We start from the raw sequence: 12,172 nt of genomic DNA, 5'->3' as shown, positions 1-12,172 counted from the left end.
TCTCGGCTTGTATTCAATACTGCGTTTGGAGCTTGGGCACTGTGTCACATTCAGTATTTGCAGCGACCCTCCAGCGAGGCCACTCAGACTTTGATCTAAAGGCCGGTTCACTGCTGCCCCCCTCCTGCACCCGCGCAGGCTTCCCAGGCGGGTGGCGTCTCCTGCCGAGGCCACCCCCTCACCCTCAGAACTCTCCTCCTTCCTCTCCTGGGCGTCCTGGGTGGAGGGTCGCCGTTACTCCGGGCTTCTGGATATTTTTGGTGTTTGAGTATAAGACTTTTCCTTGGTGCAGTTGACAACCTACTCACTCATCTGTTTGAAACGGAAGTGAGTTGGCACTAATTTGAGAACTTCCCTGCGTGCTACGCTGTGACAGCACCAGGGTGCATCGGGTGAGGTGAGCGCGAGTTGAAAGCTCAAGGGCAGCCGGGCAATGGAGCACTTGATTCGCTTACAGCAGCAGCAGGAGGTGGGTAAAGGCACAGCACAGGGATTGGGTCATTTGCCAGATGCCGCAGCGGGTGGTGAAGCCCAGCAGGGCAGCCCCTGCACTTGAGCCGAGAGGGACACGTCAGGGTGCCGTAGGTTAGGAGCAGCGCTGTTTCCTTGGGAGCCTTAGAGCAGTGCTGCCTGACCGAAGAGCAGGCAATGTCCTGGAGGTTGTCTTTTATCTTAGAAATGTATGCAGATTGTGCATTCGGAATAATCTGTTGATACCAGTGTTTTTAAAATATTGTTACCTAAACCCAACTCCCAGAATCTTTGGGTTAAATTGATGCTTCAGTAGGAGACAGGCCCTATTGATGCTGTTATTGGTGCCCTTGGTCCCAGCTGGCACTTTCTCAGTTTCGGTACCACAAGTCCCACGTCCCAGGACCTCTCAGTTCCAGGCACACGGGCGGTGCCAGCCTGGCTGTGCTGCAGGGCACAGGTGGGGAAGCATGTGTTAATATTGGCTCTGCCACGAGACACAGCTTCATGGAAAGGAACTGCAAAAAGCAGATCCTTTTTGTACCTCAGAACTTCAGTTCCCAAAGAAACTAGTTTATTCTGAACTTGCTGGCCTGTCCAGTGGGCCAAAGCCTCTAAGTATTGATACCACACACCTGCTACTGAGAACCCTGGGGATACCAGGACCGACTGACCGAGCAGAGAGTTGCCAGATTGAGTGAATAAAATACAGGGTGCCCAGTTACACTTGAATCTCAGAGAAGACGTGTGGAGGGGGCCCGCTTCCCTGAAGGCGAGGCCATCCCACCAGCCACAGTGAGGTGAGAGCCTTCTGTTACGTTGAGCACCTCATATTTTGGGTTTTTGTCACTTGAAACTAATCCTGGTACAAGCGGTGAATACACACACTGCTCTACAACAGGAAAATGATGTCACGAAGACAGCAGTGACACAGACGTGGACGCAGTTAAGGAAACACCCTGCATCTGACAGGCGCTGTTGTCTGAGCGTCATAACGTTGATGACAATGCTTTTCATCACCCACACTTCCTTTAGGTGGCCAAGTGGAGTTTTCCTTTCGTCTCCATGGGAACCACACCCTCTGACCCCTGACCGGCTGGGGGGGGTGGGGTGGGGGGTCTGATCGCAGAGAGGGCAACTTCTTGAACAGGAGAAGGAAACCTCATGAGTATTTGTGCAAATCCATTACTCTTTGGAACTGTCTAAAAGTACTGTGTTGTTTCTATAAATCACCATAGTCATTTGAAAAGACAGTGTCAGACTGAATTTTTGTGACACCTCTACCGCAAAATATGCACCATTGTGAGGTTTGTGCGAATTGTTTGATTTTATTGAACTCGACAGATACCTCCTGCCACGTCCAGGTACTGAGGCTGCATCCAGGAACACATGAGACAAGAGCACCCTGCCCTCATGGGACGTGTTTCTGGTTACAGGAGACAGATAAGTTGTGTACTATGCTAGAAAATTATACAGGACATTACGTAGAAATTCTATAGAGGAGTACGTTGGATATGTGTTGTGAAGATAAAAACTTTTCTTTTTTAAAAGGTGCATATATCCTTGCCACAAAGCACTAAAGGTGCTGACTTTCTCTGAAGTAAGAATGGGGTTCTAAGAGGCATAAACAGATCAACAGATCAGTGGGCCAGTCAGTAGAACCACCATGAATGTTACGAAAAAAAAAGACTCGCCCGTCTAGTTATCCGATGCACATTACTCAGTGGAGAAGCCAGAGCAGCAGCGGGGGCGGGGGGTGAGGGGGGATGTATGGCCTGAGGAAGATGACAGCCCCTTGCTAGCCTCCTGAAGCAGTGGCCTGGGGGACTGCCAAGGGGGCCGTGGGGAAGTCTGGACCCGCTGCCTCTGGGAGCTGCTGGTCAGCAGGCTGGCGGTTGGGAGGGGAGCCCATCCACACCTGGGGTTGGGGAGGTCTGGCCGCTGCTCTGCTCCCTCCTCGAGCTCCCAAAGCTCCTCTCTTGGCCGAGTGGAATCCAGAACCACACCGACACGGCATAAAACCGCCACAATCGCCAATCTCACTTTTTCAAACCTAAAGCGTTGTGAGGGTAGCCACCGGGGCACCAAATGTGTTGCGCGTGGATTCTCGCTCTTACTGCAGCTGGGCCTGAAAGTCGCCTCCTCTGAACTGCACGGGTGACAGCGAGGGAGCCCCGACACGGTCCACGGTGTACCTTCAGCAAATAGTCCGAACGACATCTGCTCATCCGGCCCGCGAGTGGCCAGCCCTGCCCACCGCCCCCCTCGGCCGCCCTCCCCGCCGTCTCCATCCTCTGTCCACGATCCTCCATCCCCGTCCCCGCCGTCGGGGCCGCCCTGAGGCCAAGAGGACGGAACAGGCGGTTCACACACACACTGCAGGCACTCGCTGCTCCGGGATCTTCTGCAGAGTTCCCTACCGGAATCCGGATCCCCGGAAGCGGCGTTGACCCCACAAAGCGGCTTAGGGCCCCGCCCCGCCCACAGCGCACGCGCCCCGCCCCGCGCACGCGCCTTGCGTCCCGGAAGGGCTCCTGTGCCCCCGCGGCGACCCGGAAGCGGCCCGGGCGTCGGGCGGGAGGGAGGAGCGCTGAGGAGGCGAGGCCGACGGCGCAGCTGTTGCCCGGAAGATGGCGGGGACGGCGCTCAAGAGGCTGATGGCCGAATACAAACGTGAGTTCGGGGCCGCGCGCCGCCCCTCGGCCCCCCGCCGGGCCCCGCGCCCCCTCCCGCCCGCTGCTGGCGGCCGCCCCGACGTTCGGGTGCGGGGCGTGGACTCGGTCCGCCGCCGAGCCCGGCCCGTCTGTGCGCCGTTGGGGCGGGTTTCGTGCGGTCGCCGGGGGCCGCCCGCGACCCCCGGCGGGGAGAAGCCGGCGCGGCGCTGGTCTGGGGACCCTGAGCTCCGGCTGTGCCAGTAACCGGAGGGCTCCCCGACCCAGCCTCGCGGACGCCGGCGGGCCGGGCGGAGGGACAGCTCACCGGCCTAGTGAGAAGTTGCGGGAAGCGTCCTAGGAGGGGAAGCGCGTACTGATGAGGCGGAGGCGAAAGGTCAGATTTGGGTTTTCTCTTTAACGAGGGAACAGGGTTTTTGGACAGTGCCACCTGCCATTCTTCCCGGGTAGCGTTGCAAAAGCCTCCTTCGTGCTTTCTTAGCCCGCAGAATTTTCTGATGTTTGGGGAAAGCAGAGGGAGAAGCGAGAAGCGTGTTCTCCCTTTTACAGCGGAGGCTCCCTTGGAGGAGTCGCTGTGAGAAGCCGGGGATGGATGCCCTTGTGTTTGCTGGGCGCAGGGTGGGCGGGAGCCTGCTGGGGGTTCACACCTGCCTCTGCTTGTTAGCTGTGGACCTTGACCTCGCACGTCGCCCTCTGCCTTTCCGCGTCTGTGGAGATGGTGCTTAGCCAGGTACCTGACAGCTGGCTCTCCGCAGCGTGAGCTGTTCCTTTTGTCATTACACTGAGGACACTTTCTGAAGAAACTGGAACATAAACTAAAATAACGAATGTCGTAAAGCTAACTGGTAAATACGCACGCAGCTAAGTTTCCTAAACCATCTTGGAGGCACTGCGCAGCGGGTGTCAGTGTTTGGCTAGAGCAAACCACAGAGTTGCAAATGCAGGCTCGTTAAAATAAATGGTTAGATAACGCTCACCATCTAGTGTTCTCTAAGTAAGAATGTATATTTAGGGGAGACTTTGGGGGGCAGAGTGGGGGAAGAGATGGTTCCCCCTGAACAGAGGGTTGGAGATGGGGGCCGTTGCCTCTGTCTCCTCATGGGAAACCTGGCTGGGGGTCAGATGTCTGGGGACACGTGCCATTTCCTGCCATCTTGGTCTGTGTCGCTGCACCTGTTTTAGTTTATTTGGCCCTGTTTCTAGACTGCCAGCAGGTACTACTTTCTTGTTTCTGTAGAGAAGGACTCTGTTAAACCCCTGCATGGGGAATTTAGGTGACTGCTTCAGCCTGGTCTTTGCATTGTTGAACTTGTATTTCCTAATATTTTCCCCTTTTCTGTGCTTACAAAAGTCCCATCCAGTATCTCAACCATGTTGTCAATTTGTAGTAATAAAACGTAAATAGCAGTTGACTTCCAAAGCTGTGTCACAGAAGCGTATCGTGTGTGTTTTTATGTGTAAATATACGACATTTTGGAGTGTGTCGCGGACAGAGCTCTACAGGTGTCTCCCCAAGACTCCCGTCCCCCGGTTACTCAATCAGACACCGACCTGGGCACCGTGTGAAGGGACTTTGGAGATGTTGTTTACAGGTAACTAACGAGCTGACATTAAGATGGGGAGAGTGTCCTGGGTTATGGAGGTGGAGCCCCATTGTCACGTGAGGCCCCCAGACGGGAGAGGAGACAGGAGAGGGGAGGCAGGAGACCCAGCGCAGGGGGAGCATCCCCTGCCGTGGCTGGGCCAGGAGCTGAGGAACACGGTGGCTTCTAGAATCTGAGAATGACCCCGGCTGACAGCGGTGAGGGCCCTGGAGCCTCGGTCCTGCAGCTGCAGGGAGCAGGGTTCTGCCAACCCTCTGAATGAACTTGGGGCGGCAGCCTTGTGAGGCTCTCGGCAGAGAACCAAGTGGCCTGTGCGGTGCCCAGGCTCTGACACACGGAAGCCGCGACATCATCAGTGGGTGTTGTTTTCAGCCACTGAGTTTGTGGTCATCGTCACATCAGCCGTAGAAAATGACTCCATTGTGTTGCTGGGGACGGGGGTTGTTGATGCGGTATCTTAGGAACATGATAAAATCCCACTTAGTGATTCTTGTCTTTTGTGTCTTAGCATCTGGTTTGCCCTCCTACCACATTCTAAGGCGGCACATCCAGTAGAAAGGTAGGCTTTCCAGAAGCAACTTCTGTGCGGAATGGGTTTAGGTAGGTTTGGATGGGGTTCAGGCCCCCTGTCTTGTATTTGGAATAGTCACAGAGCTGCAGAAACTCAGAGGTGGTAGGACCTTGGATATGATTCCATTCAGGCCCCTAATTTTACAAATTTTATAGGAAATTGAATAACAGACAAAATGATTTGCCCAGGTTCTTACAACCAGAAAAAAGGAAAGACAGGAAAAGAAACAAGGTGTCTTAAACCGATATCTTTTCTCCATGTTTTATCTGTTTTATCTTCATGCATTCATCTAGCCTTTTCTAGGAGTATCAGAGATGGACTTAGGTATTAGTTGCCAGGGCTGCCGTAACAGAGTAGCACAACACAACAGAAATGTATCCTCTCACAGCTCTGGAGGCCGGAAGTCCCAAATCAAGGTGTTGGCAGGGCCAGGCTCCCTGCAGAGGCTCTAGGAAGGATCCTTCCTTGCCTCTGCCAGCTTCTGGGCATTGCTGGCAGCCCGCGGTGCTCCTTGGCTAGTGGTAGCAGAACTCCCGTCCCTGCCCCTGTCTTCCCGTGGTCGTCTTCCCTCTTATAAAGACACCAGTCACTGGTTTAGGGCTCATCCTAATCCAGCGTGATCTCGTTTTAACTTGATTACATCTGCACAGCCCCCGTTTCCAAATAAGGTTATTTTCACAGGTTCTGGGGGACACTGTTCAACCCAGTACAGTGTCTAGTAGGAACCCCGAACTTACAGGTGTGGCGCCGAGCCGCTGTGCTCCTGCTTCGTTGTCGTCCCACAGCCTTACCTGTCTCAGTGGCGGCCTCATTCTTCCAGCCGTTTGGGCTCAAAACCTTAGATTGGTCTTTTGAGGACTCACTTTCTTCTGTATCCAAGTGTAACCTGTTGACCTGCCTTCAGACTTTATTCGTTTATCCGGAGTCCAGTGCTGGCTCAGGCCACTCGCCTCCGGCCTGGGTAACTGCAGCCCAGCCCTGACGGCGGTCTGCTTCTCTCTTGCCCCGCTTGGCTCTGTTCTCAGCACAGCAAAGTCAGATCGGGTCGCTCTGTCCAGAAGCCCTTGCAGTGACTTCTCAGGCTCTGTGTGCTCCGGCCCTTCTCTTGCCTCTGACCTCACTGACCCCTGCGCCCCGGCGCGTCTCCCCAGCCCCACTTGGTGGCTGCAGCAGCGCACTCCTCTTGGGGTGTTGGCCCTTCCTCGCCCTGCTCCCCTGGAGACACCTTCTCTGAACCACCAGACTCAGCCTGTCCTTCCCATTACTGTCATCCTTCCCTGTCATTAACCCGTTTTAGTTTTTTAAAGCGTTCTTTATTGTAAAGTATGTTACTACGTATGTAAAGGATACAAAAGGTGTACTTGCAGATGACATAGTGAAATGAACACCTGTACCTGTGACACCAGCCTAAGAAGTAGGACGTTAGCAGGAACTGAGCAGTCTGGTTCGTGCTCCTTCCCACCCCCACCAGGAGTTACCACCACCGAGTTTTGTGTGACTTGTTCTTTTCTTTTTCTTTATAGTTCTATCACTTAATATCCTCCTACACAACGTTTTGTTTACTTTTGCCTGTGTTTGTACTTAGTGGAAATAGGATTGCACAGTATGTATTCTGCAAATTGAATCTCTGCTCAGCACTCTTTCTGAGATTCATTTATGTTGAAACATACAGCTGTGTCTGTTTTCACTGCTGCGTAGTATTTCGTTTTATGAATAAGCCACAGTTTGTCCTTTACTGCTGGGCGTGTAGGTTATTTCCAGCCTTTGCTTATTATACAGATTGGTTGCTGTGGACACTTCTGGTGCCGTGCACGGTGTGACGCAGCCCTGGAGCACACGCGGGTCGGCCTTACGGATGATGCTTCCCTGTGTGCGTGTGCCGCGTGCATCGCGGTGGATGTTCACCGACACCTTGGTGTTGTGCGGGGTCTGTTTCCTCCCATCCGGTGGGTGTGACGTGCTTCCTTGTGGTTTTAATTTGTAGATCATGACGAATGAATGAAGGTGAGCATCCTGTCATGTTTTCCCTTTGTGAAATGTCCGTATCTTTTACCAGATTTCCATAGTGTGGTTTCTTTTTCTTACTGATTGGTAGGAGTTCTTTATAAATTCCCTATCCCTTTTTATATTCCTAATCCTTTGTTGGTTATATGTGTTACAAGTATTTTATCCCAGTGTGTGCTTTGTCTTTTCAACCTTTGTGGTGTCTTTTTTTCTAGCCACCCTTTTAAAAACAGTTTTATTGAGGTATAATGGACATACAGTAAGCTGACGTATTTAAGCGTACATTTGATGAGTTTGGATGTACGTGCACACACCTGTGAAGCCATTGCCACAGTTAGGATGCTGAGTAACCACCGCCCCCCAGTCTCCTCCTGCCTCTTTGTAATCTGGCTTGGCCTTCTCTCTCCTGCACCCCCAGGTCCCAGGCAATGACTGACCTGCCTTCGGTCACTCCTGTAGTTGTTTTGTACTTTCTTTGTCAGAGGTCCTTCACTCAGCATAATCATGTTGCAGTTCATCCAGGTTGTTGCTTGGGTCAGTAGTCCCTTCAAGACCACAGCTTGTTGCTGCAGTCACCTGTTGGTGGACCTTTGGATTGTTTCCAGTTCTTGGCTATTACAAATAAACCTGCTGTGAACGTTTGGCTTAGGGTTAGGGTTAAACCTGTCTTTCCGTGGACATATGCTTTTGTTTCTTTTGAGTAAATTCCTGGGTCATATGTGAGGTGTGTGTTTAATTTTTAAGAAATAGCCAAACTGTTTTCCCAAGTGGTTGTACCGTTTTACATCCCCACCAGCAGTGTATCAAGAGTCCCACTTCGTTGCTGACCCTTGGTGTGGTCAGTTGTGAAGTTTTAGTCGTTCTGTTGGGTGTGCAGTGACATGTCATTGTGGTTTTAGTTCATGTTTGTATATGCCATCCACATATCTTTTCTGATAACGTGTCTTGAATCTTTTCCTCAGTTTTTAATCGAGTTTATTGTTTCCTTATTAAGTTGTAAGAGTTCTTTATATAATGCAGGTACAGGTGTTTTGTTGGATATTTTGTAAACATTTTCACTTAGACTGTAGGTTGCCTTTTAAAAAATTGTGGTAAGAAACACATACCGTTGCGCCGTTGCCATCTGAAGTGTGCAGTGCGTTGTTGTGAGCTGTGTGCACGTGGTTGTGTGGCTCTGCAGCTCCTTCACTAGGCTGGACGGAAGGGCTCTGTCCCTTGAACGACAGCTCCTGTGGTTTGCCTTGTAATTTTCATAACATTGCCTTTAAAAGAGCAAAGGTTTTAAAATTTTCAGTGACATCCAATAGATTGACTTTTAAAACATTTCTTGCTTTCTGTGTTGTGTTTAGAAAATCATTGCCTAACATAAGATCATTAAGGTTTTGTCCTATGATTTCTTTATACTCTCAGCTCTTACGTTTCAATGTCAAGTAAAGTTTTGTATGTGGTATGAGATAAAGGTCAAGGTTTATTTGGAGATGATGTGCAAATGGCCGTCCAGTTGTTTGAGCACTGTATTAGTTTGCTTGGGCTGCTGTAACAAAGTACCACAGGCTAAGGAGCTTAAACCACAGAAACTATTCCCTTACAGTCGGAGATCCAGTTGCAGCAGGGCTGGTCCCTCCTGAAGCCTCTCTCCTGGGAGTGTAGACGGCCACCTCCTCCGTGTGTCCTCACAGCGTTTGTCCCTCTGTCCATGTCTGTGCCCTAATCTCCTTCTTATAAGGACATCTGGTAGATTGGATTAGGGCCCACCCTGATGACCTCATTTAATTACTTCTTTTTTAAAGACCCTAGTTATACACGCTAATGCACTTTTTGTCCTTTACTATGTCCTGGAGTTCATTCTGTACTAGGACACAGAGGTGTTCATCATTCCCATTTACAGCCGCAAAGTGTCCCATCAGTAGACATATCATAATTTGACTGGTCCCCTATTGATAGACATTTGGGTTGTTTCCAGGTTTTTTTTTTGCTATTACGAAAAGTCCTGAAATGAATAACTTTACGCATGTGTCTTTTCTTGCCGAGGGATAGATTCTGAGAAGTAGGACTACTGGTCAAAGTTTATATTTATATTTTATTTTGCGTGGTGTCTATTTTTAAAGCCACTATTTATTTAAAGCAGTGTTTTTATTAACCAATTAACATTCTCAAGGAATCAGTGCCAAAGAATGGTCATTGCAAATTTCTCTGCTATTGTTAAGATTTTGTTTCTCTTTTTGAAGTTGTTTTTATCATTAAACATGAAACTATATGGTTGTGGGTGTGTGTTTTGAAAACAAAAAACAAAACAAGGAAACAATGTAATCTAGAAACATTCCCTCCGTCTGGAAAACTCGGTTGCTGTAATTCTTTGCTGACCGGTAGATGCCGCTGTTGACCAAGGATGCAGGTGGGCAGGCTGCTGGAGGTGGCAGTTGTGACCCTGAAGGGAGGGTGTCACGGAGGGGAGTTCCCAGGGGATCTCCGCAAAGGAGAAATAAGGCCAGCTCTTTTTGGTGTAAGCTCCTCCTCGAGGCTCCAGGTGCCCCGCTCCCTTTCCCACCGACATTCTATCCTCCGCCCCTCTTTAGCACTTTGCAATTCATCCGCCCTAATCTGGCGTGGGGCTTTTTCTTATAGAAGATGAGAAGTGCTGGGGATGCCATGTACAGCATGGGACTGTAGTAAATAAAGCTGTGTTGTGTGTTTGACAGTTGCTAAGAGAGTAGGTCTTAAAAGTTCTCACCACAAGAAAAAAATTTGTAACTCTCTGTGGTGGTGGACGTTAGCTAGACGCATTGTGCTGATCATTTCACAATAGATACAATTATGGAATCGCTTTGTTGTACACCTGAAATTAATATAATGTTCCATATCAATTATACCTCAGTTAAAAAAAAAGAGAGCCCACCTCCAGTACCACCTGCCCAGCAGGCCTCTCCTGACCACCTGGCCATGTCGTGCTGTCACTTCATTGTGTTCTTCACTGCGCTCGTCAGTATCTGAAACACTCTTTGTGTTTATATGTCTCCGTGTTCACTGCCTGTCTTCCGCCACTAGAACTGAAGCTCACTGGAGGCAGGACCTTGTCTGTCTCATTCACCACGACACCCCCGCTGCCTGGAATAGCTTTGCAGAGAGGAAGTGTAGTTGATATCTGTTAGTTGATATGTGATTTGTGGTTGGCTACTTCTGGTCGTACTGGGCAAGTGTGGGTGCTCAAGCCATCGCCCTGCGGCTTGTCTAGCTCCTCAGAGCTTCAGATAGCACCACGAAGCAAGCGTAAAGAGAAAAATACCGCCTGGAATTGAACGAGTCTGTGATTAGGATTGTAACTATAACATTATATAGGGGCTTCCCTGGTGGCACAGTGGTTAAGAATCTGCCTGCCAATGCAGGGGACATGGGTTCGAGCCCTGGTCCGGGAAGATCCCACATGCCGCGGAGCAGCTAAGCTCGAGTGCCACAAGTACTGAGCCCGTGCGCCTAGAGCCCGTGCTCTGCAACGGGAGAGGCCCCTTCAATGAGAAGCCCATGCACCACAACAAAGAGTAGCCCCTGCTCGCTGCAACTAGAGAAAGCCCGCGCGCAGCAACGAAGACCCAACACAGCCAAAAATAAATAAACAAATTAAAAAAACAAAACAAAAAAACATTATGTAGCAAAATAGAGACACATGACCAACTTTTAAACCACCAGTCAACAATATTTTCATGACAATGGAGAAATACTTAGATTGTCCTTTGTCTTACAAGATTTAGATTCATCAAGGCTCTTCAGCAGTGGTACTGGCGAATTCTCCTCCTTACTCTTGCTTAAGCTACTATCCTTGGTCAGAGCCCATTCTCTGTCCCTTTTGGGAGAGTGCCACATGTTACAATATAAAATTCCTTAATCACATCCAGTGACGGACGTTTCACCTGCTATTTCCCCATGTTTTTCCAGAAGTTGACACATATGGGGATTGTTATAATTTGTTTCAAGTTGCTCTGCATGTTGGTTGCTACCTAGATTCTGAAGCTAGTCTTCTAAGTCATGACATCAACAGTAAAAAAAAAAAAAAATTCTTTGACATGTCTCTTGGTGCACATGTGCACATACTTCTGTGAGTTTGCACTCTGGAGAGGAATTTCTAGGTCATAGGAGGTGAGAGCAACTTCATTTTCAAAGTGGTTGTACCAAGTCACACTCCTTCCGGCATTCTCTTTCTGTGGCTCCTTTTCTGTGTGGACACTTCGCAGGGTCAGCCCTCTCAGCTGTGGTCACTGGGTGATTCTGGTTGTGGGCTTAGTTTGCATTTCCCCACAATTAATGAGGTTGAACACCTTGTCTTGGGTTTATCGACCACTTAGGTGTCGTGTGTGTTTGTGTGTGTGTGTGTGTGTGTGTGTGTGTGTGTGTGAAGTGCCTGTTCAAGGCTTGCTTGTGCTTGATTTTCTTTTGGGTTGTTTATGTATTTGTATTGATTTGTAAGGCATTCTTTCAAAGTTCAGATAGTAGCTCTTTGTTGGCTATATCTGTTGCAGGTGTCTTCTTCCTTTCCGGGGCTTACCTTTGCATTCTCTTAAAGGTGTTTTTTTTTTTGTTTTTTGGGTTTTTTTTAGGATAATGAAGCTATTTTAGTATTATTTAAAATAAGAACAGCCTTTAAACTGTATAAAGTGGGCAATAGGGGAGAAGCACGCCTTCCTGACAAGGGTCCTCCGAGAAGGGTCTTCTCGGGGAAGAGGCAGGAAGGGTGGGTGGGCAGGAGGCAGTGAAGGCTTGGACGTCAGCAGTGCTTCCTCAGGGCGGGCTCTGCAGGTAGGAGAGGTGGCTCTGGGGCTTGGCACCCCCTGGCTGGAGTGCAGGGAGCTGGCCTGGCG

General features: G+C 49.9%; 1 protein-coding gene across 6 annotated transcripts in view; it reads left to right on the top strand.

Annotated features, from left to right (window-relative positions):
- Positions 1–3,018: 3,018 nt before the first annotated feature.
- UBE2G2 (ubiquitin conjugating enzyme E2 G2) overlaps positions 3,019–12,172 on the top strand; it is a 28,427-nt gene continuing 19,273 nt past the window's right edge. For 3 of the 6 annotated variants that reach the window (XM_082459907.1, XM_082459902.1, XM_082459904.1), the window contains exon 1: positions 3,019–3,144. In XM_082459907.1, coding sequence (XP_082316033.1) covers positions 3,102–3,144 — 43 coding nt within the window. In that variant the 5' untranslated portion in view covers positions 3,019–3,101. The remainder of the gene's footprint in view (positions 3,145–12,172) is intronic. The other 3 variants (XM_082459905.1, XM_082459906.1, XM_082459903.1) reach the window with 3 other exon arrangements.

This window comes from Balaenoptera physalus (assembly GCF_965194825.1).
Source record: "Balaenoptera physalus genome assembly, chromosome: 4".
In the NCBI taxonomy this organism is placed as follows: domain Eukaryota; kingdom Metazoa; phylum Chordata; class Mammalia; order Artiodactyla; family Balaenopteridae; genus Balaenoptera; species Balaenoptera physalus.
The sequence above is the reverse complement of the archived record's forward strand: the minus strand, read 5'-3'. Positions and strand labels throughout refer to the sequence as shown.